General features: G+C 45.0%; 2 protein-coding genes across 3 annotated transcripts in view; both read right to left on the reverse strand.

Annotated features, from left to right (window-relative positions):
* Positions 1 to 22,538, reverse strand: part of Uba1 (ubiquitin-like activating enzyme 1) — a 472,916-nt gene that overhangs the window by 127,759 nt on the left and 322,619 nt on the right.
* Positions 1 to 22,538, reverse strand: part of LOC137650116 (dymeclin) — a 243,632-nt gene that overhangs the window by 31,971 nt on the left and 189,123 nt on the right. For both annotated transcript variants that reach the window (XM_068383247.1, XM_068383248.1), the window contains exon 9: positions 7,614 to 7,727. In XM_068383247.1, coding sequence (XP_068239348.1) covers positions 7,614 to 7,727 — 114 coding nt within the window. The remainder of the gene's footprint in view (positions 1 to 7,613; positions 7,728 to 22,538) is intronic.

A 22,538-nucleotide genomic window follows, 5' to 3' on the forward strand; every position in this document is an offset into this window, starting at 1 on the left:
ATATATTATGCTTGTACCTTCGCTCTCCCCTCGCACTAAAAAGAACCTGAAATAACATGTGTTTTTCTCACCGTTAACTGTTCACCGATGAGGTGTGGTTGAACAGGAAATTTCCTTTTGCATTGAACCTGAAATAATGTGTCTGTTTTTCTCACCGTTAACTGTTAACCGGTGCGGTGTCGGTTGAACAGGAAATTTCCTGTTGCATTGAGCTTTTATATATAAAGGAGAGTGTTCTGTAATAAAGTTACTCAGTTGCTTTCATCCTGTCTTTGAGTCACAACCTTCTCTCGGCTCATCACAAATGTGAATCAAAACTTATTTACCAACCTATATTTCACCATCAGATATATGCTTCGTAAATAAACAATGTGAAAGAATAAATATATTATAAAGTATCGTCATGGTAAGTCTAAACTTTCCTGCGGGCACCAGAACCTCGTCTACCGAAAGCACTCCCGTAACAACAGCAGACTCCTCACTCGTCTGCGTAGGCACGATGCAATTGGGTTTATTAATACCAGACTCATGGGGAACAGCAATGGGTTGTTTCCCCGCAACGGACTTACCTCGTCCCCTACTCTGGGTAGGGAAAGGGGAAGGGGAACCGCTCTCCGAAGGAGCTGAAGGAGACTCTATCGGAAAACTGAGACCAGGTTTCCTCGGTGACCGCTTCGATGCCTTCTTCTTTTTGGTGCCGTGCAACGTCCATTGAAGTTCCGGCCAGGACTCACACTCCGGACACGTGGGAGCAGGCGAGCACACTCTGCCGACACGTGGTGCACAACGTGTGCGGATCGATGTTCACCTTAGAGAGCCATGCCCCGCATGACTTACCGGCCTTGGCACCGGGACAGCGTTTGGATTCCATGAGGGTAACCACATGCAACCCAAGTAACACAAGGAAGGGATAAGAACGGGAAAACACAAAGGGAACATGTGGAACACAATGGTTGGGTCGAACGGGATGTGAGAGAGCGGCGAAATGTGAACTACGCCGCGACCAGATGCTTACTGACGACAAAGACCCAGTAGCGCACCCTGACCCCGGGGTCGCCTCAGGGCACGTATCCATCCACCACGGAGGGACCCGACAAGTGAAAACGGAGATAGGGGGGACTGCGCAAAATTCTTGGTCGGATAGGGAGGAGATCCCAGATACTCCTAAGAAAGTAGTTCGAGGTAAGTATTCCGTGTTGGAACAACATGGAATTAATAAAACTCAATATTTGTGAAAACTTATGGGGAGGTAAAAGAAAAGCTTGCAGCGGCCTGGTGGGAAAAAAATCTCTTCTGACTGTCATAGACGCATGCTTTTTTTCGTAATATAGTTCGGCCTATTCCTTTCAGTTTAAATAGTCTTGCATTGTCTCTCTTTGTAATAGTGTGCTCAGTATTTTCCCACATTCCTGTTCCTCACCTAATATCTATCTATTTTCCCCGATATCCCTTCTTTCATATATGGGATATCCGCACTACAAATTCCTTATTTCTTATCCTCTGTGGAAAGTGTTGGCTTGAAGGGAAGCACGTGCTAGTCTCATTAAAATAGTGTAGAGGCGGGTATAAAAAAAAAAATACTATACTTAATTTCATTTGATATAATGTGAGTTACTAAACAGGTTTACAGAATAGGCTACACTTGCTACACAGCATAAAATTTATTTTGTTATCATTATTTACATACATACTGACGTAAGGTACAAAACATAAGGAATCGTAGTGCGGATATCCCATATATGAAAGAAGGGATATCGGGGAAAATAGATAGATATTAGGTGAGGAACAGGAATGTGGGAAAATGCTAAGCAAAATATTACGAAGAGAGACAATGCAAGACTATTTAAACAGAAAGGAATAGGCCGAACTATATTACGAAAAAAAACATGCATCTATGACAGTCAGAAGGGATTGTTTTCTCGCCAGGCCGCTGCAGGCTGTTCTTTTACCTCCCCATAAGTTTTCACAAATATCGAGTTTTATTAATTCCATGTTTTTGGTAAATTCTGGTATTCAAATAAAGTTTATAATAACATGTTTAACTTATGCTGAGTGTAGTTTATCCCAATTTTTATTAAAATATGTGAAAAATTACAAAATTACAAAGCGTGAATTCGAAAATAAGCTGGTGTCGTTGACTTCGGCGGATTGTGTTATTAAATTTAGACTTACCATGACGATACTTTATAATATATTCATTCTTTCACATTGTTTATTGACAAAACATATACTGTATCTGATGGAGAAATATAGGTTAGTAAATAAGTTTTGATTCACATTACTTGGTAATTATTTGAGAACAATGAAGGTGTTCGGACAAAAATACTTCCGACCAATCAGGTATCAGGAAGCTTTCCGAGCTAAAATGGCACCCATGTGAGTTGGTGCAAATATGCACCGCTAAAAAAAATAGACAATAGGAGATAGCCTTTCTTCTGGCTACAGTTAATCCTTTTGACCAAGGGAGGACTGCACTGATCTTGGGAGGTTTCTGGGTGCCTAATACTTGGTCTAGAACCATGTCCTTGCCTTCCTGTGGAGCAGTACCAGGATTTGACAGGTTGTTAAAGGATCTCATGCAAGCAAGGACTTGCCAGAAGGCATGTTCTGACTCCTTTCGCTCCACCTCGTAGTGGAACTTTGGTCTCACCGCCTTTGAAAGATATTTCTCATCAGTGTCTGGGAAATCATCTATCTCCAAGCTTTCCTCCATAGTAGCCTGGGGTAGGTCAAGGTCATCAATTGAGACTTGAGAAGGAACCTCAGCAGGAGATTCCTAAGCCAGTTCCTGCCTTTGAGCTTTCCTTGTCTTAAGAGTTTTTAGGAACCTTTTTATAGTTCTTAGACTCTCCTTGGAGGGAAGTGCTTCTCTGAGATGGAAGTTTTAGAGGGAGCTTGCGGTTCCTTAGATTTCTGAGGCTCAGGACCAGGAACCTGCTTCTCCTCAGGTGGAACGGAGACCGGATGTTGGTCTGGTGGAACAGCTCCGATATGCAGAGGCTGGAAAGGGTGAATAGAGATCTCTCTGGGAGAGCCTATGTCCCTACTTGTGCAGGGTTGGGTGATGTCCACGTGAGGTGGAGTGACACGCGCCATCCTCCTTTTCCGCTTTTACATCACCCTTTTTGCCCAAACGAACTGGCGTTAAAGGAAGAGGTCCAAAAGGTGGAACAGCTGCAGAGCTTCAATTGTCCTTGGTACTCATTCGAGATGGAGATGACCTATGTACCGAAGGGACAGTTTTGCTTTGAGCAGATCTCCTCCAAGAGTCAGAAAGAATGTCAGAAGACGTCGACTTCTCCAGCGAAATACTAGGAGTAGACCTTGGTAGGCGTGGCTGTGGCGGGGCAGGTGGAAGACCCCCACCAAACACCTTCTGAAGAATAGACATCAAGGTGTCAAAACCAGGAAGAAAGATTTCCAACTCTTGCCAAGTCTGGATTCCCCTTTGGAAGTCCTGGAGTAGGAAAACGCCTTCTAGTTTGGAGAGTAGTAGGACCAGCGTCTCTAGGGTACAACATTTTAGGCATAAGTGCGTGTTCTTTGGTGATACGCACAGAGCGGTCATGAGATACGGGAACACTCGCGAACTTGTTCGGGGGTTCTTTGACTTTCTCTGAAAAGGGAACTGGCCTACCACTAGAGCTATCATATGCGGAGGCTCTAGTTGGAAGTGTTGGGTCCTTGCTTGCTCTTGCAGTTGTAACTTCAGTGTGTGAGACACTCATATAAGCAGCAAGATCGCTTGTGATAGCAGGCAATTTTCACGCAACAGCGCGTGAATCACATGCAGAAGACACATCTGTGTGAGCAGGAGATGGTGAGCTAGGAGGAGGAGGCCTCTGAGGCTCCAGTAGTGCCGGGGCACTGCAAGTTCGTTGAAGGAGGACATGGGAGCCTCCAAATTGAGGCAACGCATTGCATCGGCGAGTGATGCACTGCAGAGGAGCGCATAAAAGAGCGTCGCGTAGGCGATCGCTTAAGAGAAAACACCCCAGGCCTTGAAAGGAGCAGGGGATATCTTTGGCAGAGGTTTCTGTAAGAGTTGTCTTTTGGGAAATCCTTGTCCCGTCAAGGGTTGTCTAGGGGAAGGATCAGCAAGAACTCTATGGGGCGTAGTGTGTCGCACGGATGAGGTGCTTAAGCGTCTTCATCGTCCTCGTAAAGAAGATCCTCTCGATCTTGGACTAGAGCATCTTATTCACGATCTTGAGCATCTGACTCCTGATTGTGAGCGCCTTGCTCGTGATCGTAAGCACCGTGCTCGTGAAAGTGAGCTTCTTGCTCGCAATTGTGAGTGCCCTGCTCATGAACATGAGCGTCTTGCTTGCGATCGTGAGCATTTGCCTCGCGATCGTGGTTGCTTAGCTTGTAATTGTGAGCATGTGCGTGAGGTTTGTAAGCATGAGGATTTTGATCCAAAGTGTTGAGCTTGTGATCGTGATAGAGAGTGCTTAACCCGTTAACAAGAAGTAGAACGTCTCCTGGAAGACGAGTGGTTAGACCGTGATAACCTACGGTCTTTTTGGCACAAGCGCTTAGAACTAGAGTGAGAGCGTCTTCTGGAAGAAGAACGCTGAGATTGTTAGTGATCTCTATGAGCGCGAAGCTCGAGGTGATTGTCCAGAGGAACGAAAAGATGTTGTCTCTCGTCCTGACGATCAGCGAGCAGGTGGAGTGCTGGACTCTGGAGGATCATCTTGCCTAACGTCTACAGCTGGCAAGGGGAGAGCACGCAAGCTGCAACCTTGCCTGTGGGGGAAAGCGGAAGGTTTTGGGTTAGGATGGCGAGAGGACTCATTCTGAGCAGGAGGCCATTGGAGGAGCGAGCAGGAACAATCAACTCGCCCACGCATGGAATGGCCAAGAGAGGGTGGAAGGTTGGCTTCACACAGGTCCAGGGCAAAGGATGTTGAGGCCACAGGGAATGGATCTCTCCTCGCACCTTCACAGGGGAAGCAGAAACCCCAAGGACGACCATGCCTGAAGAACATTTGCAAGTGAAAATGGCTCCTCGGCAGCTGGAGGTAAAGGTGCTCCTTTAAGAGAAGCATCAACCCTCCCAGTACCAAGAGGCTGCCATGGAGTTATACAGTCTGCACTCCTACCTGACCATTCCCCTGAAGAAGATGGGCAAGGAGGAGCTTCGGGAAGAGATCGAGGAGTGCGGAAAGAAGCCCGTGCTCTTTTCCTGCCAGAGAAGGACTCCGAAGGAGAAAGATCTCACTTGACCTTCTTCTTCCTGCGATGCCCAAATTTCTCCCACTGGGAGGCAGGCCATTCTCTACACATGTCGCAGGGTTCTGGTCACAGCGACGCCCCTGCCAGGCCGGACACAAAGGATGGGGGTCAGTCTCAACTGAAGACATGAAGGTGCCGCAAGGGCGACCTTCCTGGCCAAGACACGTTAGCATAGGAGCGTCAGGAAGAAAACACACTTTCCCCTGAAATGGAAAATGGAGCGTAAAGCAATGGTTGTAATCTATGGTTAAGACAAAGGGAGAGACCAGAGACGTCTGTTCTCTACCAGCCAAAAGAGAAAAGTGAGGCAGATCACCGAGCTGTAAGCAGAGATAGGTGGCTGGGGTGACCCTCAGCCATCCCCTACCTACCCACTGCAGTGGTTAGGTAGGGTTGCCACTTTTCACTTTTAGCCTATTGGCTACCATCCAGCTTTGCCGTAATGTAATCCATATATATAATGAAAGGTTTGTTAGTGAAGGAACAAATATGTTTCATGTTGTCAATGGTGGCAATTAATTGGGTGTGTATGTATTGTTCAGCTATAAATAGGTAAGGGAAATGTGCATGAGTGTTGTAATTCTAAGGGTATTAGTTTGTTGGGTGGTTGGAAAAGAGTATGGTAGTGTTATTTAAAAAGATTAAAGATAAAACAGGATGCAATCTTAAGTCAGGATGGCTTTTGAAGAGGTAGGGAATGTATGGATCAGATATTTACAGTTAGCCAGATATGCAAGAAATATTTCGCAAAAGGTAATGTGGTATATTTTGCATTTCTGGATCTGGAGAAAGCTTATGATAAAGAGTTGATAGGGATGTGATGGGGAATGTGATGAGGTTATATGGAATTGGTGGAAGGTTGTTGCAAGCAGTGAATAATTTATATAAAGGAATTAAATGTGTTATGAAAGGGAATGAAGTGAGAGAGTGGTTTCCAATGAGAGTGGGGCTGATTAGGGATGTGTGCTGTTGCCATGGTGGTTCAATTTGTTTGTTGATGGAGCTGTAAAAGAGGTAAATACTTGAGTGCTTGGTCAAAGATTGAAACTGATAAATGAGAGTGATCATGAGTGGGAGATGGAATGGTTGTTGTTTGCGGATGATACTGTATTTGTTGCAGACTCACTAGGGAAGCAGTATTGATTAGTGACCGAGTTTGAAAGAGTGTGAGAGATGGAAGTTGTTATACTCATTTTTTTTTAATGAGGCGCATTTGCACCGACTCGCAGCGGTGCCCTTTTAGCTCTGAAAAGTATCCTGTTATCTGATTGGTTAGAATTATCTTATCCAACCAATCAGCGATCAGGAAACCTTCCCGAGCGAAAAGGGCACCCCTGCGAGTCGGTGTAAATCTGCCTCACTAAAAAGAATTGACTTTAGTTAATGGGGTTAAAGTAAGGTTATGAGATGCACAAGATGGAAAAGTGGTGCTAGATTGAATGTCATGTTGAATTGAGTTACTTGAGGGAAGTAGATTAGTTAAGTATTTGGGTTCTGTTGTTGTTGCAAATGGAGGAGTGGAAGCAGATACTGTATACGTCAGAGAGTGAATGAAGGATATAAAGTGTTGGGGCGGTAAAGGGAGTAGTAAAGATTAGAGGGTTAGGGATAAATGTCAAGAGAGTTCTGTATAAAAGTGATGGAGACAGAAATTGAATGTGTTCGAAATGAAGTGCCTGAGGATTATGGCTGGTGTTACCTTAATTGGATAAGGTTAGGAACGAAGTAGTAAGGGTAAGAAATGAATTAGTAGCTAGAGAGGATATGAATGTGTTAAAGTGGTTTGGCTATGTACAGAGGATGGAAAATGGTCATCCGCTAAAGAAGGTGATGAATGCAAGAGTTGATTCCAGAAGTGCAAGAGGAAGGTCAAGGTTTGGGTGGATGGATGGAGTGAAGAAAGCCTTAGGTGACATGAGGATAGATATGAGAGACAAAAGTGAGCTCAGAATAGAAATTAATGGCAAGCGATCATAATTCAGTTCCGATAAGCCCTGCTGTTACCTCGGGTCACCTTGCTGATCGCTGAGGTAGCAGCAACAGGGGAATGAGTGTATGAAGCTCCATTTGTGGTGGAAGATGGGGGAGGGTAAGCTGTGGCACCTGACCAATACCAACCAAACTCGCCCGAGTCCATCGTCAGGAAAGGATGAACGATGAGGAAAAGCCCTTTTGTTTCTTTCCTTTTCTTTTTGGATGTCGGCTTTCTCCCAAAATTAGGGGAAGTGGCAGGTTAGATAGATTAGCTTAGCTAGCATGTTGGAAATATTTAATATTAAGAAAATTACCTACATTAAAATGCATCCCTGTATGGTCCCACCCACATCTGAAGCAAAGTAAAGCTAAATATTCATAAGACATCTAATACTTACTCTCATTTTGGTCATATTGTACGTAATAGTTCTGATAACAACCAAGATAAGAAGGCCACCAAGAGATATATCACTTATAAGACGTTCAGTATACCATGTGATGTTTTTGAGGGGCTGGAAATAAGAAAAAACCCAAAATGTATAATTCATGTAAAAATTTTGCAATGCAATACACTGTACACTGGATCTTTTTCATTAATTAATATATTAAAAGGTTACTTCACAAAAATATATAGACAGTTTCAGAATAGTAAATACTAGTTATAGGATTTAATTGGAACCTAAACAACACAAAATGTATTTCTGCTATACTGGAATGTGATAAGTTATTGAAAAATGGAATTTTAATCTAGCAAAACACCGTTTTAAAATGTAAGGTTGAATTAATTGTTAAAAATTAAATACAAAAATATTAGAAATAGTTTCAATTGTTTCAACAAATATGACAAACTTGTAGCAGAGTTTGTATTTTTCCTAACATACAAACATGAATTCTTTACAATAGGAGATATTCTACCCGGCAGGTAGTTTTCAACCTGTTAGCGGTGGCGGACCGCCCGTCAGTAGCTACTGTTTACCTTCAATTGGATTCTAGCTAGGACTATTCTAGGGGGCGGTGATGGAGGGAAGATTTGTGTAAAGAATTCGGGTTTGTATGTTAGGAATAATACAAACTCTGTTACAAGTTTGTCATTTGTACCTACACTTGATACAAACCCTCATTCTTTACTATAGGAGACTTAGTCTTGAGGCTAGGGTGGTCAAGGAGTTCCCTATTCCTAGGGATGATAGTCCTCAGACTAGACTCTTTTGAAGAAAAAATCTCCTGTCAATCTTCTTTCTTTGTAGATCCCCGTAATCTTAGCACAACTGAAAGTTTGTAGCTTCGTGGAAACAAATGTTTCAGGATGAAGTGGGTCAGCAACATTCGACTCGGACCCTTTCATACTTAGGATTCCCCCGACCTTGAAAAGGTGAAACCTCATGACTATGAGTATAACTAATACCCTGTGAGAGGAATCAGATGAGTTTCATACCTTATTTCCATTGGCGAGTCCAGCTGAAACTGGCTACAGACTAGGATACCCAGATAGGAGGGAGAAGGAAATGAAGAAGATAGATGGATGTCCTTAAAACCTAGTGTAACACAGGATCCTCAACCAATGGTTACTGTCCCCTGAAAGGGCGTAAGGTAGCTACTGCACCTGTTGACCTGCCACAATAGGCCCTATAGAAAAGGCGTCTAGAGATATATGTGTCACATCGCTCAAATAGCGAGTGGTGAATGTAGATTGGCGTTTCCAGACCCCAGCTCTTAAGGCTTGGGAGACTGAGAAATTTCTCTTAAATGCCAGTGAGGCAGCCACTCCCCTAACTTGATGGGCTTTGGGTTGTGCTGCCTCTGGGTCTCCATGAATTGCTCTCGCAATAACTTTCTTGAGCCGGAGAAAAATGGTGTTGCGAGAGATTCTCTTCTTTACGTTGTTGGTACTGAGGAAGAGATGATGGAGGCGTGGTCTGAAAGGTCTGGTGCGCTTTAGATATTTCCTTAGCGCCCTGATTAGGCACAATAACAATTGGTCTGTATCCTGTGTTACCTTATTGAGGCTGGAAAATTGAAATTCTCGAAACCTTTCGTCGGGCGATGAAGGATTTTGAGTTCTGGCCACAAAGCCTGGCACGAAGTTGAGAGAGACTTCCCCCATCCTTTAGAATGGGTGATGTTGTTAGACAGACCATGTAGTTCACTGACCCTTTTAACCGAGGCCAGAGGTACTAGGAAGACGGTCTTAAGGGTCAGAAAGTAGTCTGAGGTCCTATTTAAGGGCTCATAGGGTGGACCCTTCAAGGAACGTAAGACCAGGGACACGTCCCAAGGTGATAGTCTAATCTCAACCGGGGGGCAAGATCTCTCAAAACCTCGAATCACCAAAGTGATATCTTCTGAGGTGGAAAGGTTAACCCCTCTCAGTCTACAGATGAGGCTCAAGGCTGAGCGATAGCCTTTAATCGCCAAGACTGAGAGGAGCTTTTCCTCCCTGAGGTACTAAAGGAAGTCCGCCACTAAAGGAAGAGAGGGATCGAGTGGAGGCACGCCTTCCCCTCTACACCAAGCTGCAAACACTCTCCATCTTGCTTGGTAGAGGTTAGTGGAAGATTGGCGCAGGTGCCTGGGCATGTGCTCAGCAACTTTCTCTGAAAAGCCTCTGCGTCTGAGGAGTGACTGGACAGCCTCCAGGCGTGAAGCTTCAGTAAGGGAATTCTCCTGTGGGGGACACCACTGTGTGGCTGCAACAGCAGAAGGGGTTCTGGAGGAAGAAACCTTGGAACCTGAACCAGCAGGGAAAGCAGATCTGCGTACCATTCTCTGCTTGGCCATGCCGGAGCTATTAGAGTTAGCTTGCAGTTCCGGGAGGTACTGAGTTTGTTGATCACCCTTCTCAGCAGGCAAAAGGGTAGAAAGGCGTATGCGTCCAGGTTGTCCCAAAACTGTTGAAGGGCGTCCTGGATCACTGCCTAATGATCTAGAACTGGGGACCCGTAGCGGGGAAGTTTCACATTCAGAGAAGTGGCAAACAGGTCTATTGTGGGGAAACCCCACAAAGCTGTTACTGCCTTCGCTACTCGAGGATCCAAAGACCATTCGCCACTAAACACTTGGTGATGCCTGATTAGTTGATCCGCCACGATGTTTCTCCGAGCTGGAATAAACCTGGCTGTGAGAGAAATGTCGTGACCTTCCGCCCACTGGGAAATCTGTACCGCTAGCAGACAGGTCTCTTGCCAGAGTACCCCCTTGCTTGTTGATGTACGAGACGGCTGTGGAGTTGTCGCTCATCAGCACCACCTCTCGTCCTTGTGGATCTTCTACAAAGTATTTTAGGCCTTTCCAGGCGGCTAACAATTCCGGGTGGTTTATATGGAGAGTTTGTTCTATCGGAGACCATACTCCTGATGCTAACTTCAGGCCTAGATGGGAACCCCAGCCCCGTAGCGACGCATCTGAAAAGTGTTTTAACTTCGGATTGGGGCTTTGAGGGGGAATGCCTGTCTGAGTATTCTCTCTAGCTGACCACCAATGAAGATCTTGTATCACCAGAGCTGGAACCTCCATGGGAAAGAATGGGGAATCGTGCTTTTGGGACCAATGGGTCTTCAGATGCCACTGAAGACTTCGCATTTTTGATCTTCCGCCTGGAACTAGTTTTTCCAGGGAGGAAAGATAGCCCAGAAGACTCTGCCGCAAATTGGGTGGAGGGGGCAGTGGAGACAAGAGTTGGGCAATGGATCGTTCCAGACTCAGAAGTCTTGTCTTCCGAAGGGAACACCTTCCCTACCTGGGTGTTGATGGACATCCCCACATAGTTCATGACTTGAGTTGGAATCAAACAAGACTTCTCTACGTTTACAAGGATCCCCAGATCCTTACAAAGGTCGAGAAGCCTTCTCAAGTGATCCAGAGCTTGTTCCCTAGACGAGGCTAGGGTAGCCAATTGTCTAGATACCTTAGCAGACGTATCCCGTGCTTGTGTGCCCAAGAGGCAACGTGTTCGAAAACCCCTGTAAACACCTGTGGGGCGGTCGAGAGGCCAAAGCATAGGACTTTGAACTCGAAGCTTTGACCCTGAACCAGAAAGCGCAGGAATTTCTGAGTTGAGCGATGGATCGGTACTTGAAAATATGCGTCTTTCAAGTCCACAGATGCCATAAAGTCTCCTGGGCGCACCTCTTGGATCACGGAGGCTGCTGTCTCCATTTTGAATGGAGTCTGCTTCACAAACTGATTCAAGGTAGAGAGATCGATTACTGGTCTCCAATCCCCCCGAGGCTTTCTCTACCAGAAAGAGGCGACTGAAAAACCCCGAGGTGGTGCTGAGGACCTGTTGGATGGCACCCTTTAGAAGCATGCTCTGGATCTCCTGAGCTAGGGCTTGCTGTTTCCCGCGATTCCAAGGGACCTGGGAGGACGAGATCGGAAGAGGAATTAGAGGAGGAGGAGAGCCTATGAAGGGGATGCGGTAACCCTAACGAAGCACCTTGAGGGTCCATTGCATGGCCCCCATAGCTTTAGAATGGGTGATGTCGTTAGACAGACCATGTAGTTCACTGACCCTTTTAACCGAGGCCAGAGCTACTAGGAAGATGGTCTTAAGGGTCAGAAAGTAGTTTGATGTCCTATTTAAGGGCTCATAGGGTGGACCCTTCAAGGAACGTAAGACCAGGGACACGTCCCCTGCAGGCACCCCCTACGCACTGGAAGGGGGGAGCCGAGACCTTATTCTTGTCTAGGGTTCCTCCCTCTGCCTTTAGCCTTGGAAGGAGCCGACTTTCTTCTGCATATAGGTTTGGCTACAAAGGAGGGGCGGCTGAGGCTCTTGGCTGGGAGTGAAGCCGCGGTTGTGGTCTTAGGTTGTGGAGTTGGCTGCTGTTGCATTGTGAGAAAGGAGGCAGGCTTTTACATCGCGGTGTCCTGCATCACTTTCCTCCAAGTATCTAAGGTAGAGGAAACTGCTTGCTTAGAAAATAGGAGAGGTTGTAGAAGATCAGAGTTTCTCAAATCTGATCTCTCAGCCTTACCGATGCTCCTATGAAGTCTGGAAGCTACTGATTCCCTCCTTTTGAGGACCCAATTGCACCACATGGTCGCTGTTGTAGCAGTTAGGAAGTCCATTGTCTTGGCCCTAGCAGCTAGAACTTCCTGTAGGGACTGCCTTGAGTCTTGGTTTGACAGGTCTTCGTGACTTGCTAGGTAGCCGACTGTACCAGAACATGGGTCAAACCAAGATAAAGCCTCCAGAAGGGACATTAGAGACGCTTCCATTGCCGAGGCTTCTGTGGCTGTGAAAGAGACTGGAAGAGTAGAGAGTCTCTCCGAGGAGCAGCCAGGTGTGAGCCTCGTCGTGAGGGGATCCAAGGTCAGAGGAGAAGGGTTGGTGTGTCTGACCTTGTAAAAGCACTTTTGCCTCGTAAATGGGAATTGTAAAAGTTTATAGGATCCCTGAGACTTCAATGAACCAGTTTCTCCCGAGACCGCCTGCGAGACCTTCCTCAGACAGCCTGCAGTGTGAACAGACCAAGGAAGTTCAATTCTGGTCTGAGGGTTCGGTGGAAGACGACATAGCCTGTCTAGCTGGAGTGTCAGTATGTCGAGGAGACAGATGCAGATCGCCGAGGCCTGATATATTACACATAGTTCTTTGAGCCCTCAAATAGGAGGACTCTAAGTCCTTTGACGGTTGCTCTTCCGAGGAATCACTAGGCTGCTCAAATTCCTTGCAAGTTATTACAGGGAGAAGGGCGACAGAAGTCGGAGTGTCTGGAGGTAACGGGGAAGTAGGAGACCATATTACCGTTGTTACAGGGGAAGGCTAAGCGGTGGATAAGGGCGCCGTGAGCGCTTGACCTTGCGTGGAAATCGACGGTCTAGGAGAAGGTGACCAAATTATTGGTACTGTCCTAGTAGGATTCTTAAAGATTCCTCTCTTTGAAAGGTCTGAAGTACGAGGTGGAAGATGTCGAATTGATCGGCGATCTGGCCTTTTCCCTCTGCTCTCAACAGGGTTGAACCCCTGCGTCTTCTTCCAAGGTTTTCGAGAGGCTCGTATTCCGTAACTCAATAGGGAGCAAAGGAACCGGGGGAGTTGTCCTGTCTGAAACACGAGGGTGAGGTGATTGACCTCGCGAGAGTATGACCGGAGACTTGCGCGATTGCGAAGTCGAAGGTTGAGAGTGCTCTTTCTCTGATGATACGGAGCGAAGGTGAGGAGAAGTGCTCTTTCTGACTTTCCTAGAGCGATCAGAGATCCTCAAATTAATATGTGAAGGAGAGGGTTCGAGGTCAGGGCGTGCTTTTCCCTTGACCACGCTCCTGGGGCGATTAGATGAAAAACCGTGGGAAGAGCTTCTCTTAAGGAACACTTATTACGCTTTGGAGAGCTCTCTTGTGACGAAGAGCGAGAACGTAACGTAGCACTTTTTTTCTTGAAGCGCTTAGATGATCCCTCGCGAGAGGAAGATGGCAGTGAGGCAGAACGATGACGAGAGGAAGCGCTCTTCTTAGGTTTGTGACAAAGCGCTTATAGTCTCACGGCGAGATGTCTCATGAAGAGACAGAAGGCGAGGAAGTGCGAGAATGATATCTCTCCAGCCAGAACGTCTGGGTGAAGGAGAGCGAGCTCTCCTTTTCCTCTTCTCTCTCTCCCTCCTAGCCTCCAAAGAGGAGGAGGAGGAGGAGGAGGAGGAGGAGGAGGAGGAGGAGGAGGAGGAGGAGGTACTGTGATGTTTTCGCTTGCGATGCTGAGATTTTGTAGAAGCACTAATGGAGTGAGAAATAGGCGCAGCAGGAGCTGAAGTTACTACATCCACTGAAACCTCAGCGGGCACCAAGTGTGTTGACGGGAGGTAGGCGAGGTCCAGAACTCCCGAGGGTTCCAAAACAGAAGGGACCTGAGGAACCACCTTACCCAAGAGGAACTGATTCCAAACTTCCTCTGAAGGAGAACCAGGAAGTCCCAGAGCAGGAGCGGAAACGGAGATACTCCCAGTGGCGGAAAATATTGCCCCACTGGGGGAGACAACGTGATCCGCCTGACCAAGAGGAATGGGGGTTAAATCAATGGTGCCACTCTTCCTCGACTTCCCCCCGGAGGAGGGAGGCAAGGAAGAGTCTTAAGGGAGAAAACGAGAGGCCGAAGAAGAGGCCCGAGACTCCTTACCTTTCGACGGTGAACCTGGAGGTAACGAGTTCCTCTTGGATTTCTTCTTTTTCCTCTTCTCGAACTCTTTCCACTGAAAGGGCAACCACTCTCTACATACTTGGCAGGGGGGGCCTTCAGAACACCTATGACCTCCGCATGTAGGGCACAGGGAATGAGGATCCACCTCCGGCGGCGAAATAAAGGTGCCACAGGATTTCGGGGGAACCCCGGGACACTTCCTCATAATAGAGAACATCACATCTAAAAAGAAAAAAGAAACAGAATTAATCAAAAACACAACAAAGAAAGGCTAGTCTGCCAGTCAAACAAAAGCATAGCGGTGGTACCACTGCGACGGCTAGAATTCAATTGCAGGTAAACAGTAGCTAGTGACTGGCGGTCCCCCACCGTTAAAAGGTGAATAACTACCTGCCCGGTCGTTAACGATCTTGTTAAGGTTTTTCTGCCGTATTTTCCAGCTCGCGCTAGAATATCTCCTATAGCAAAGAATGAGGGTTTGTATCAAGTGTAGGAACAAACAATGATTTCACATGAGCTATAGTTTGCAGAAGAGAAAATGTACTCCTCCAAACTTCTCACGCTGTTTAAAGAAACAATTCAATTGACATACTAATTTGTTGATCCAAGGTTGATATAAATCAGATCAATTTCCTAAACTAAGTGTAGGTTACAAATCACAATGACTATGGTTAGAGAATTCTAAACAAACATAGGATATTGAGCACAGCCTTTTTCAACTGCTGTCTTGACCTATAGAGATCTGGATCATCAAAATAAAAGAAAAAACTCAAACCATGAAGGCCCAACCTTTGTATATAGACATATTAAAGGAAAAAGAAAAAGACTAAAATCATTAATGGAGGCCTAGGCTCTTTCTGCTCCTGAATCCCAAAATAAATAGTAACACGTACATACCAACAATCCTACATATTGTTATATTATTTCAGGAGAGTTATTACAGTGGTATATGTTGGGCTAAGAAAAAACTTCCGTCACAAGAATAAATTTGCTTAAACTGGTGGATACTGAGACACTAGGGAGTAAAGTCTAGTATCAAATATTTAACAAAAGAGTAACAGATTGAAACTTGCTAGAAAAAAATGCGAAGAACATGATGTACTACAGAAAAAAAATTATGCTACTGTCGATCTATTGTTTCCTTATGTTCTTTTTAAACTTAGTAAGTTACGACCTAAGAATAAAAATTGGTTTTGACAAAGGAAAACCTATTTCTTGGGGTAGTGCTATGTGATTTTCTAAGACTTTCCTGTAAAAGGATAGAGAAGGGAATCCAATATGACATAATTTACCAAAAATATATCCCCCCAGCTCTAGGGCAAATGCTTCAACATGCAAAGCATTGACTCAGTGTGTATAAGGGAGATCCACAAATTTAGGCAGTATTGAACTGATCACAGCACCTCCTATACTGGAATTACCTAGCAAGAGATGATACGTTATCACAAAAAACAAACTGTTACTGGAAACAATGCTACCTGTAGCCTAATTTGTGCCAAACCACTGTCTTCCATACTCGGAGTGAGAATCAAATATCCCTTTCCTATATGGTATAACTCTAAGGGATATGGAGGAATTACCTAGTTTTACCAAAAACTTGAACACTTTATCAAGAGACCAAAACAGTGAAGGGATTGGTGGATATGGTCGCTGTAAAGCAAATGTCAAGAGTAACCCTGTGAAATATGTCTGAATCTAAACCTACGTCAAAGGCCCAATTGAGAGGGTTAGTCAATGCAAAATTGTAGAACATGATTGTTGATGGCTAAAACTTATCTTGAAAGAGGAGGACCATAAAGGAAGCCATTAGGTCTGAGGTTATCTGGCACAGATACCTATATCTCAGGAAAACAATCCATGCCTTCCACACCAACTGGTATTGTCTAGTGGAAGAAGACCTCTAACAGCCTATCAAACATGTCATGTTTTGAGCTAAAAAGTCCCTACTGACTATGTGAGAGAAAATCTACGCTAAAGATCTTGGTCAGAAAGAAGGAAGCGAAGATATTCCGAATCCCTCTTCTCTATTACAGCTGTGCTGACCGAAGAGGGTGTAACTTCGGTCTCAGACACTGAAACGGTGGATACCACAGGCTGCTCGGCCAATGAAACCACTGCCCCAAGATGCACAACAGTTGTTATATTAGCAACACTGCTCATGAAATTTAACCTTGGTTTCATTTATTTGTAATATAAAATTCCTAATTGTAAACATTAAATCACTACCATCTCCAAGGACAGGATTCTACCTCTCCCTTCAAGGGACCTTACTATCTACCCTTTTCCTGACATGCCAAGTGGTTGGTCCTTCAAAAAGATACCTTCAAGAGGAAGAGGTCACAGGCAGTCCTGATTGGGGACAGAGAAGATTGCAGAGCTGCCTCATACTTTGTTATAATAGGTACTTCTCTATTGTACCTTCAAAAGAGGACCTGAGTTTCAGCGCTTCTTCCTCAGCACTGGCAGAACCATGAAAGAGGAGTTACAAAACATGATATTTTCAATTTAAAATAAATTTTTGAATATACTTACCCGGTGAATATATGTATAGCTTACGTCTCCGACGGTCGACAGATTCCAAAAACTCGCGAGCGATCGCCATGAAGGCTGCCGGGTGTGCCCACCAGCGCCAACTATCGGCCAGCTACCGCATATACTTCTCAACCAAACCAGTTCTTCTCAGTCCGTAGGGTCTCTATCGGGGAGGAAGGGAGGGCCTTTAATTATATATATTCACCGGGTAAGTATATTCAAAAATTTATTTTAAATTGAAAATATCATTTTTAAATATTAAACTTAGCCAGTGAATATATATATAGCTGATTCACACCCATGGTGGTGGGTAGAGACCAGTATTAAAACAATAAAGGCGTATATGCTCAAGAGTTTTTGACAAATATTCAAAAAACAAACTTAAGTATAGGTACCCGATCAGGAAGCTGACTCATTAGTTCGCTATCCTTATGAAGCCCAGCGATCCTCTTAGGATGCTGAAAGACTTCTAGGAGCTGTTAAAATCAGGGTGAACACCCCTACAACAGGACCTCATCAATACCCTTAATCTGGGCGCTCTCAAGAAACAATATTTTGACCACCCGCCAAATAAAAAGATTGCGAAAGACTTCTTAGTCTCCCGTACAACCCAAAACAAGATTAAAAATTTCAAGAGAAGATTAAAAGGATATTGGGATTAAGGGAATGTAGTGGTAGAACCTTTACCCACTACTGCACTCGCTGCTACGAATGGTCCCACGTGTAGCAGTCCTCATAAAGAGTCTGGACATCTTTCAAGTAATATGAAGCGAACACCTACTTGCTTCTCCAAAAGGTCGCGTCCATAATACTTCTAAGGGATCTATTTTTGTTTAAATGCTACTGAAGTTGCTACCGCTCTAACTTCATGAGCCTTAACTTTAAGCAAATTACGATCCTTCTCACTTAAATGAGAGTGTGCCTCTCTAATCAATAGTCTAATAAAATAAGACAACGCATTCTTCGACATAGGCAAAGAGGGCTTTTAACGGAGCACCATAAGGCCTCTGAAAAAACCTCACAGCAGTTTAGTTCTAGATAAATAAAACTAAGAGCTCTAATGGGGCACAGCACTCTTTCAACTTCATTCCCAACAAACTCAGATAGACTGGGAAGTTCAAACGATTTAGGCCATGGACGAGACGGAAGTTCATTTTTGGCCAAAAAACCAAGCTGAAGAGAGCATACTGCTTTATTAGCGGAGAAGCCGATATTCTTGCTAAAAGCATGTATCTCACTAACCCTTTTTGCAGAAGCCAAGCTCACCAAGAAAAGTGTCTTGAGGGTAAGATCCTTCAGGGAGGCCGAACTTAACGGTTCAAACCTGTCTGACATAAGGAACTGCAGGACCACGTCCAAGTTCCAAGCAGGAGTAGAAATATGACGCTCCTCGGAAGTCTCGAAAGACTTAAGAAGGTCTTGAAGATCTTTGCTATTAGATAGATCCAAATTTCTATGCCTGAAAACAGAAGCTAACATGCTTCTGTAGCCTTTAATGGTAGATGCAGAAAGGGAGTGACCATTTCTCAGATAAAGCAGAAAATCTGCAATCTGCGCTACAGAGGTACTGGAAGAGGAAATAGAGGAGGACTTGCACCAGTCTCTAAATACCTCCCATTTAGATAGATAAATCCTGATGGTAGAGGATCTTCTAGCCCTCGCGATCGCTCTAGCTGCCTCCTTCGAAAACCCTCGAGCTCTAGAGAGTCTTTCGATAGGCTGAAGGCAGGTAGACGAAGCGCGGGGAGGCATTGATGAAATCTCTTTACGTGAGCCTGACGCAGGAGATCCATCCGCAACGGTAGACTTCTTGGAATGTCTACTAGCCATAGAAGTACCTCTGTGAACCACTCAGTCGCGGGCCAGAGGGGAGCAACCAACGTCAACCTGGTCCCTTCGTGAGAGGCGAACTTCTGAAGAACCTTGTCTAGGATCTTGAATGGTGGGAAGGCATAGATGTCTAGGCCAGACCAGTCCAGCAGGAAAGCGTCTAATGGGCTGCCTTTGGATCTGGAACTGGAGAGCAGTAAGTCGAGAGCCTCTTTGTCAGTGAAGTCGCAAAAAGATCTATGGTGGGTTGACCCCATGTCATCCATAGCTTCTCGCACACAGTCTTGTGCAACGTCCACTCCATGGAGATGACTTTTCCTCTTCTGCTGAGGCAGTCCGCTAAGACGTTCATTTCTCCTTGCACAAATCTTGTCAAAAGAGAGATGTTACTTGCCTTAAATGGAGTTCCTTCTGATCCGTGGACCAAAGACCCGAGCATTCCAGACTGTCCAGTGGCGCTCTCTAACCCAAATCCGATGCATATGAATACAACACATGCTTTGGGTTCTTGATCGCAAGAGAAAGACCTTCTCAAAGTCTGATGTTGCTGTCCCACCAAGTCAGACATGTCTAGACTGAGTTGGAGATTGGGAAAGAGATACTCTCTTAGCCCTTCTCCTTGTTCCAATGGTTTAGGTGAAATTGGAGAGGGCAAAGGTTGAGTCTCCCCAGAGAGATAAACTGCTCCAGCGATGAAAGAGTTCCCACGAGGCTCGTTCAAACTCTTACAGAGCAACTGTTTTTCTCTTGCAAGTGACGGACTTTTAACAGAGCTTGTTCCATTCTTTTGGGAGACGAAAAGGCCCGAAAAATTCGACACTGTATCTCCATCCCCAAAAAAGGAATAGTCTGGGATGGAGTACTGTAAGTTACGACTTCTCTACGTTCACTATGAGACCTAGCTCCTTGGTTAGGTCTAATGTCCATTTGAGGTTCTCCAGACAGCGATTTAATGACGACGCCCTGATTAGCCAGTCGTCAAAATAAAGGGAGGCTCTGATCCCTGAAAAATGTAGAAAGCTTGCTACATTTTGCATGAGCCTTGTAAAAACAAGAGGAGCAGGACTGAGGCCGAAGTACAGTGCTCGAAATTGGTACACTACTTTCCCGTCCACAAACCTCAGATATTGTTGAAAGTTTGGATGAATCGAGATGTGGAAGTATGCATCTTGAAGGTCGAGAGAGACCATCCAGTCGCCTTCCCTTACTGCTGCCTAGACAGATTTGGTAGTCTTCATCGTGAACTTTGTCTTGACAATGAACACATTGAGTGCACTTACATCTTAAGTACTCCTGCAGTGAACGTGGCAGCCAGTTCATTGGAGCCATCCCTTATAGCCTTGTTCATGCATGACATAATTTGTACAGCAATACATTGTCAGCTGGAGAGACCTTCTTACTTAAGGCTCCCAGGGACCAATCCAACAAATTAAAATACTTCAAACGCTCGAAAAACTCCTTTCAGGAGATGGTCTAGCTCTGAAGCAGACCATAAAATCTTGGAGCGTCTCATGGCTAGACGACGAGGGGAGTCCACTAGGCTTAAGAAGTCTCCCTGGGCAGAGGCAGGTACTCCCAAGCCGAGAACTTCTCCTGTGTCACACCAGACGCTCGAGCGAGAAGCTAATTAAGGAGGAGGAAAAGCAAAAGCAGACTTTCCTAAATTTCTCCTGGATTCCAACCAGTCTCCCAGTAAGAGCATGGCTCTCTTGGAAGAACAAGAGAGAACTGACTTCGTAAATGTAGGAGTCGAAGAAAGTCATGCCAAGAGTAAACTCAGACGGCGGAGCAGCCGTTACAAAACGAGTAGGACAAAATTTCCCTAAAGAAATTCATAACTTTAAAAACAAGGGATTGTTGGACAATCCTAGGTTACTCCTCTTCTGAATGAATCCCCAAAGGAACATTAGTTGAAAGGGGGTCATCAACTTCTTCAGAAGGCACATCATCTGATAAATCTAAAGTCTTGCGAGAAGGAGATTTATATTCAGAATGATGTGAAGGAAAAGCCTGACAGGCTACATCAACTTGTATATGAACAGAAGTTAAAGTTGGAGGGTCGATGTCACGTTGTGACTGCAGAGAATGTTATTCTACTACACGTCGTGACAGAAGTGACTGACGTTCAAACGTCACGTAGTAACAGCGGTGACTGCTGTTCGATGCTATATCGTGACTACGGTGACTGACCCTCGACGTCACGTGTCTACGGTGTCTACCGCTCAACGTCACGTCGTGTCTGCGGTGTCTGCAGCTCAACGTCACACTGTAACTGCGGTGGCTGACGTTCAAAGTCTCGGAGGAACTGCAGTGACTGCTGATCAAAGTTACATCGAGATTTATGCTCCGCATCTCGTTCAACAGCAAAGCTGACACTAGGGATAACGTCAGCGTGACGTAACTTAGCTCGTTTAGAAGGTTGAAGACCTGAATCACGTATCCCAGAACCGTGACGTACAAAAAGCAAAGAATCCTTTCGCACAGGAACAGGATCGTAAGCTTCTATTAAAGAAGAAAGCTTTAACAGCATATCTTGCAAAACACTTAACTTCGGATCAACCTGTGACTGCAGTGGCTGACGTTCAAACATCACGTAGTAACAGCGGTGACTGCTGTTCGATGCTATATCGTGACTACGGTGACTGACGCTCGACGTCACATCGTGTCTACGGTGTCTACCGCTCAACATCACGTCGAGTCTGCGGTGACTGCAGCTCAACGTCACGCTGCGCACTCTGAATAGATCGTGACGTCGGAAACGTCTGTACATGAACGTCATCGCTATGAACGAGACTCTCATGATGACTGCAGCTAGGACGTTGAACTTGTTCTGAAGGAACTAATTAACGTTTCAACCGTCTCGAAACCTTACGGCAAGGTTTTTTAAGAGACGAATCATCGGAAGACGAGGAGAACTTCGTCTCTCCTGTCTTATGGTAAGGACGTGCTTGAAGAGCAACTTCTGATATCTTTGAGGGAACGCCTGTTCGTTGGTTTACACCTCTCACTCCCTTAGGTCCTACGACATTCCTTCTCCCTGGGGCAGGGGAGCCTGAAAGAGGTCTCGGACTAGGCAAGTGACAAGCCCAAACAAACGAACCCTCCGCAACACTGAACATGTTTTTCGCACTTTCTTCACTGACATTGCATTTTTCAATAATTTCACATTAGACATGAATAAAGCTGATTTCTACCTGAAGCACGCAATTCTCCCTTAAATCAAAAGGTTAGAATTGCGAAATATGTCGTATAATGTAAGCTCATTAGTACAAAATGAAACACACATGCAAAAATTAATGAACATATACATATGCTGTACCCTGTATATAGAATAAAACGGAAATATATAAAGTTAAAAAGATCAGTGACTTGGGAGGAGACTAAAACTAAATCACTAAGGACTACGTTTTCAATCTCTCACCGTACAGTGCCTTGGGATGAGAATAAAAACTAGAACGTTTTATCCTCTCTCTCTCTCTCTCTCCCCGTACAGAGACTTGGGATGAGAGTAAACATCCGAATCGAGAAGAACAACGTTACTCACTCCCAAACTCCTTGTACAGAGACTTGGGACGAGAATAAAGATTTGGATCGTTCTCTTGCCACTCACACGAGAATGGCTCACCCACTCTTCGTCAAGAAAAGGTTATTTGACTAAAGGAAAAAACTAAAAGGACTAAGAAATTGAAAATTAACATGTTCCTTTAAATTAGTATTTAAAAAACTTCAGTTTATAAGAAGAATGAACAAAACGTCAAAATCGATTTACTCCTTCTGCAAAGTGAAACCGTGATTCTCTCTTTCTCTATCATAACGATAGAGTGCA

Source organism: Palaemon carinicauda, chromosome 11 (genome assembly GCF_036898095.1).
Source record: "Palaemon carinicauda isolate YSFRI2023 chromosome 11, ASM3689809v2, whole genome shotgun sequence".
Taxonomy (NCBI): Eukaryota; Metazoa; Arthropoda; class Malacostraca; order Decapoda; family Palaemonidae; genus Palaemon; species Palaemon carinicauda.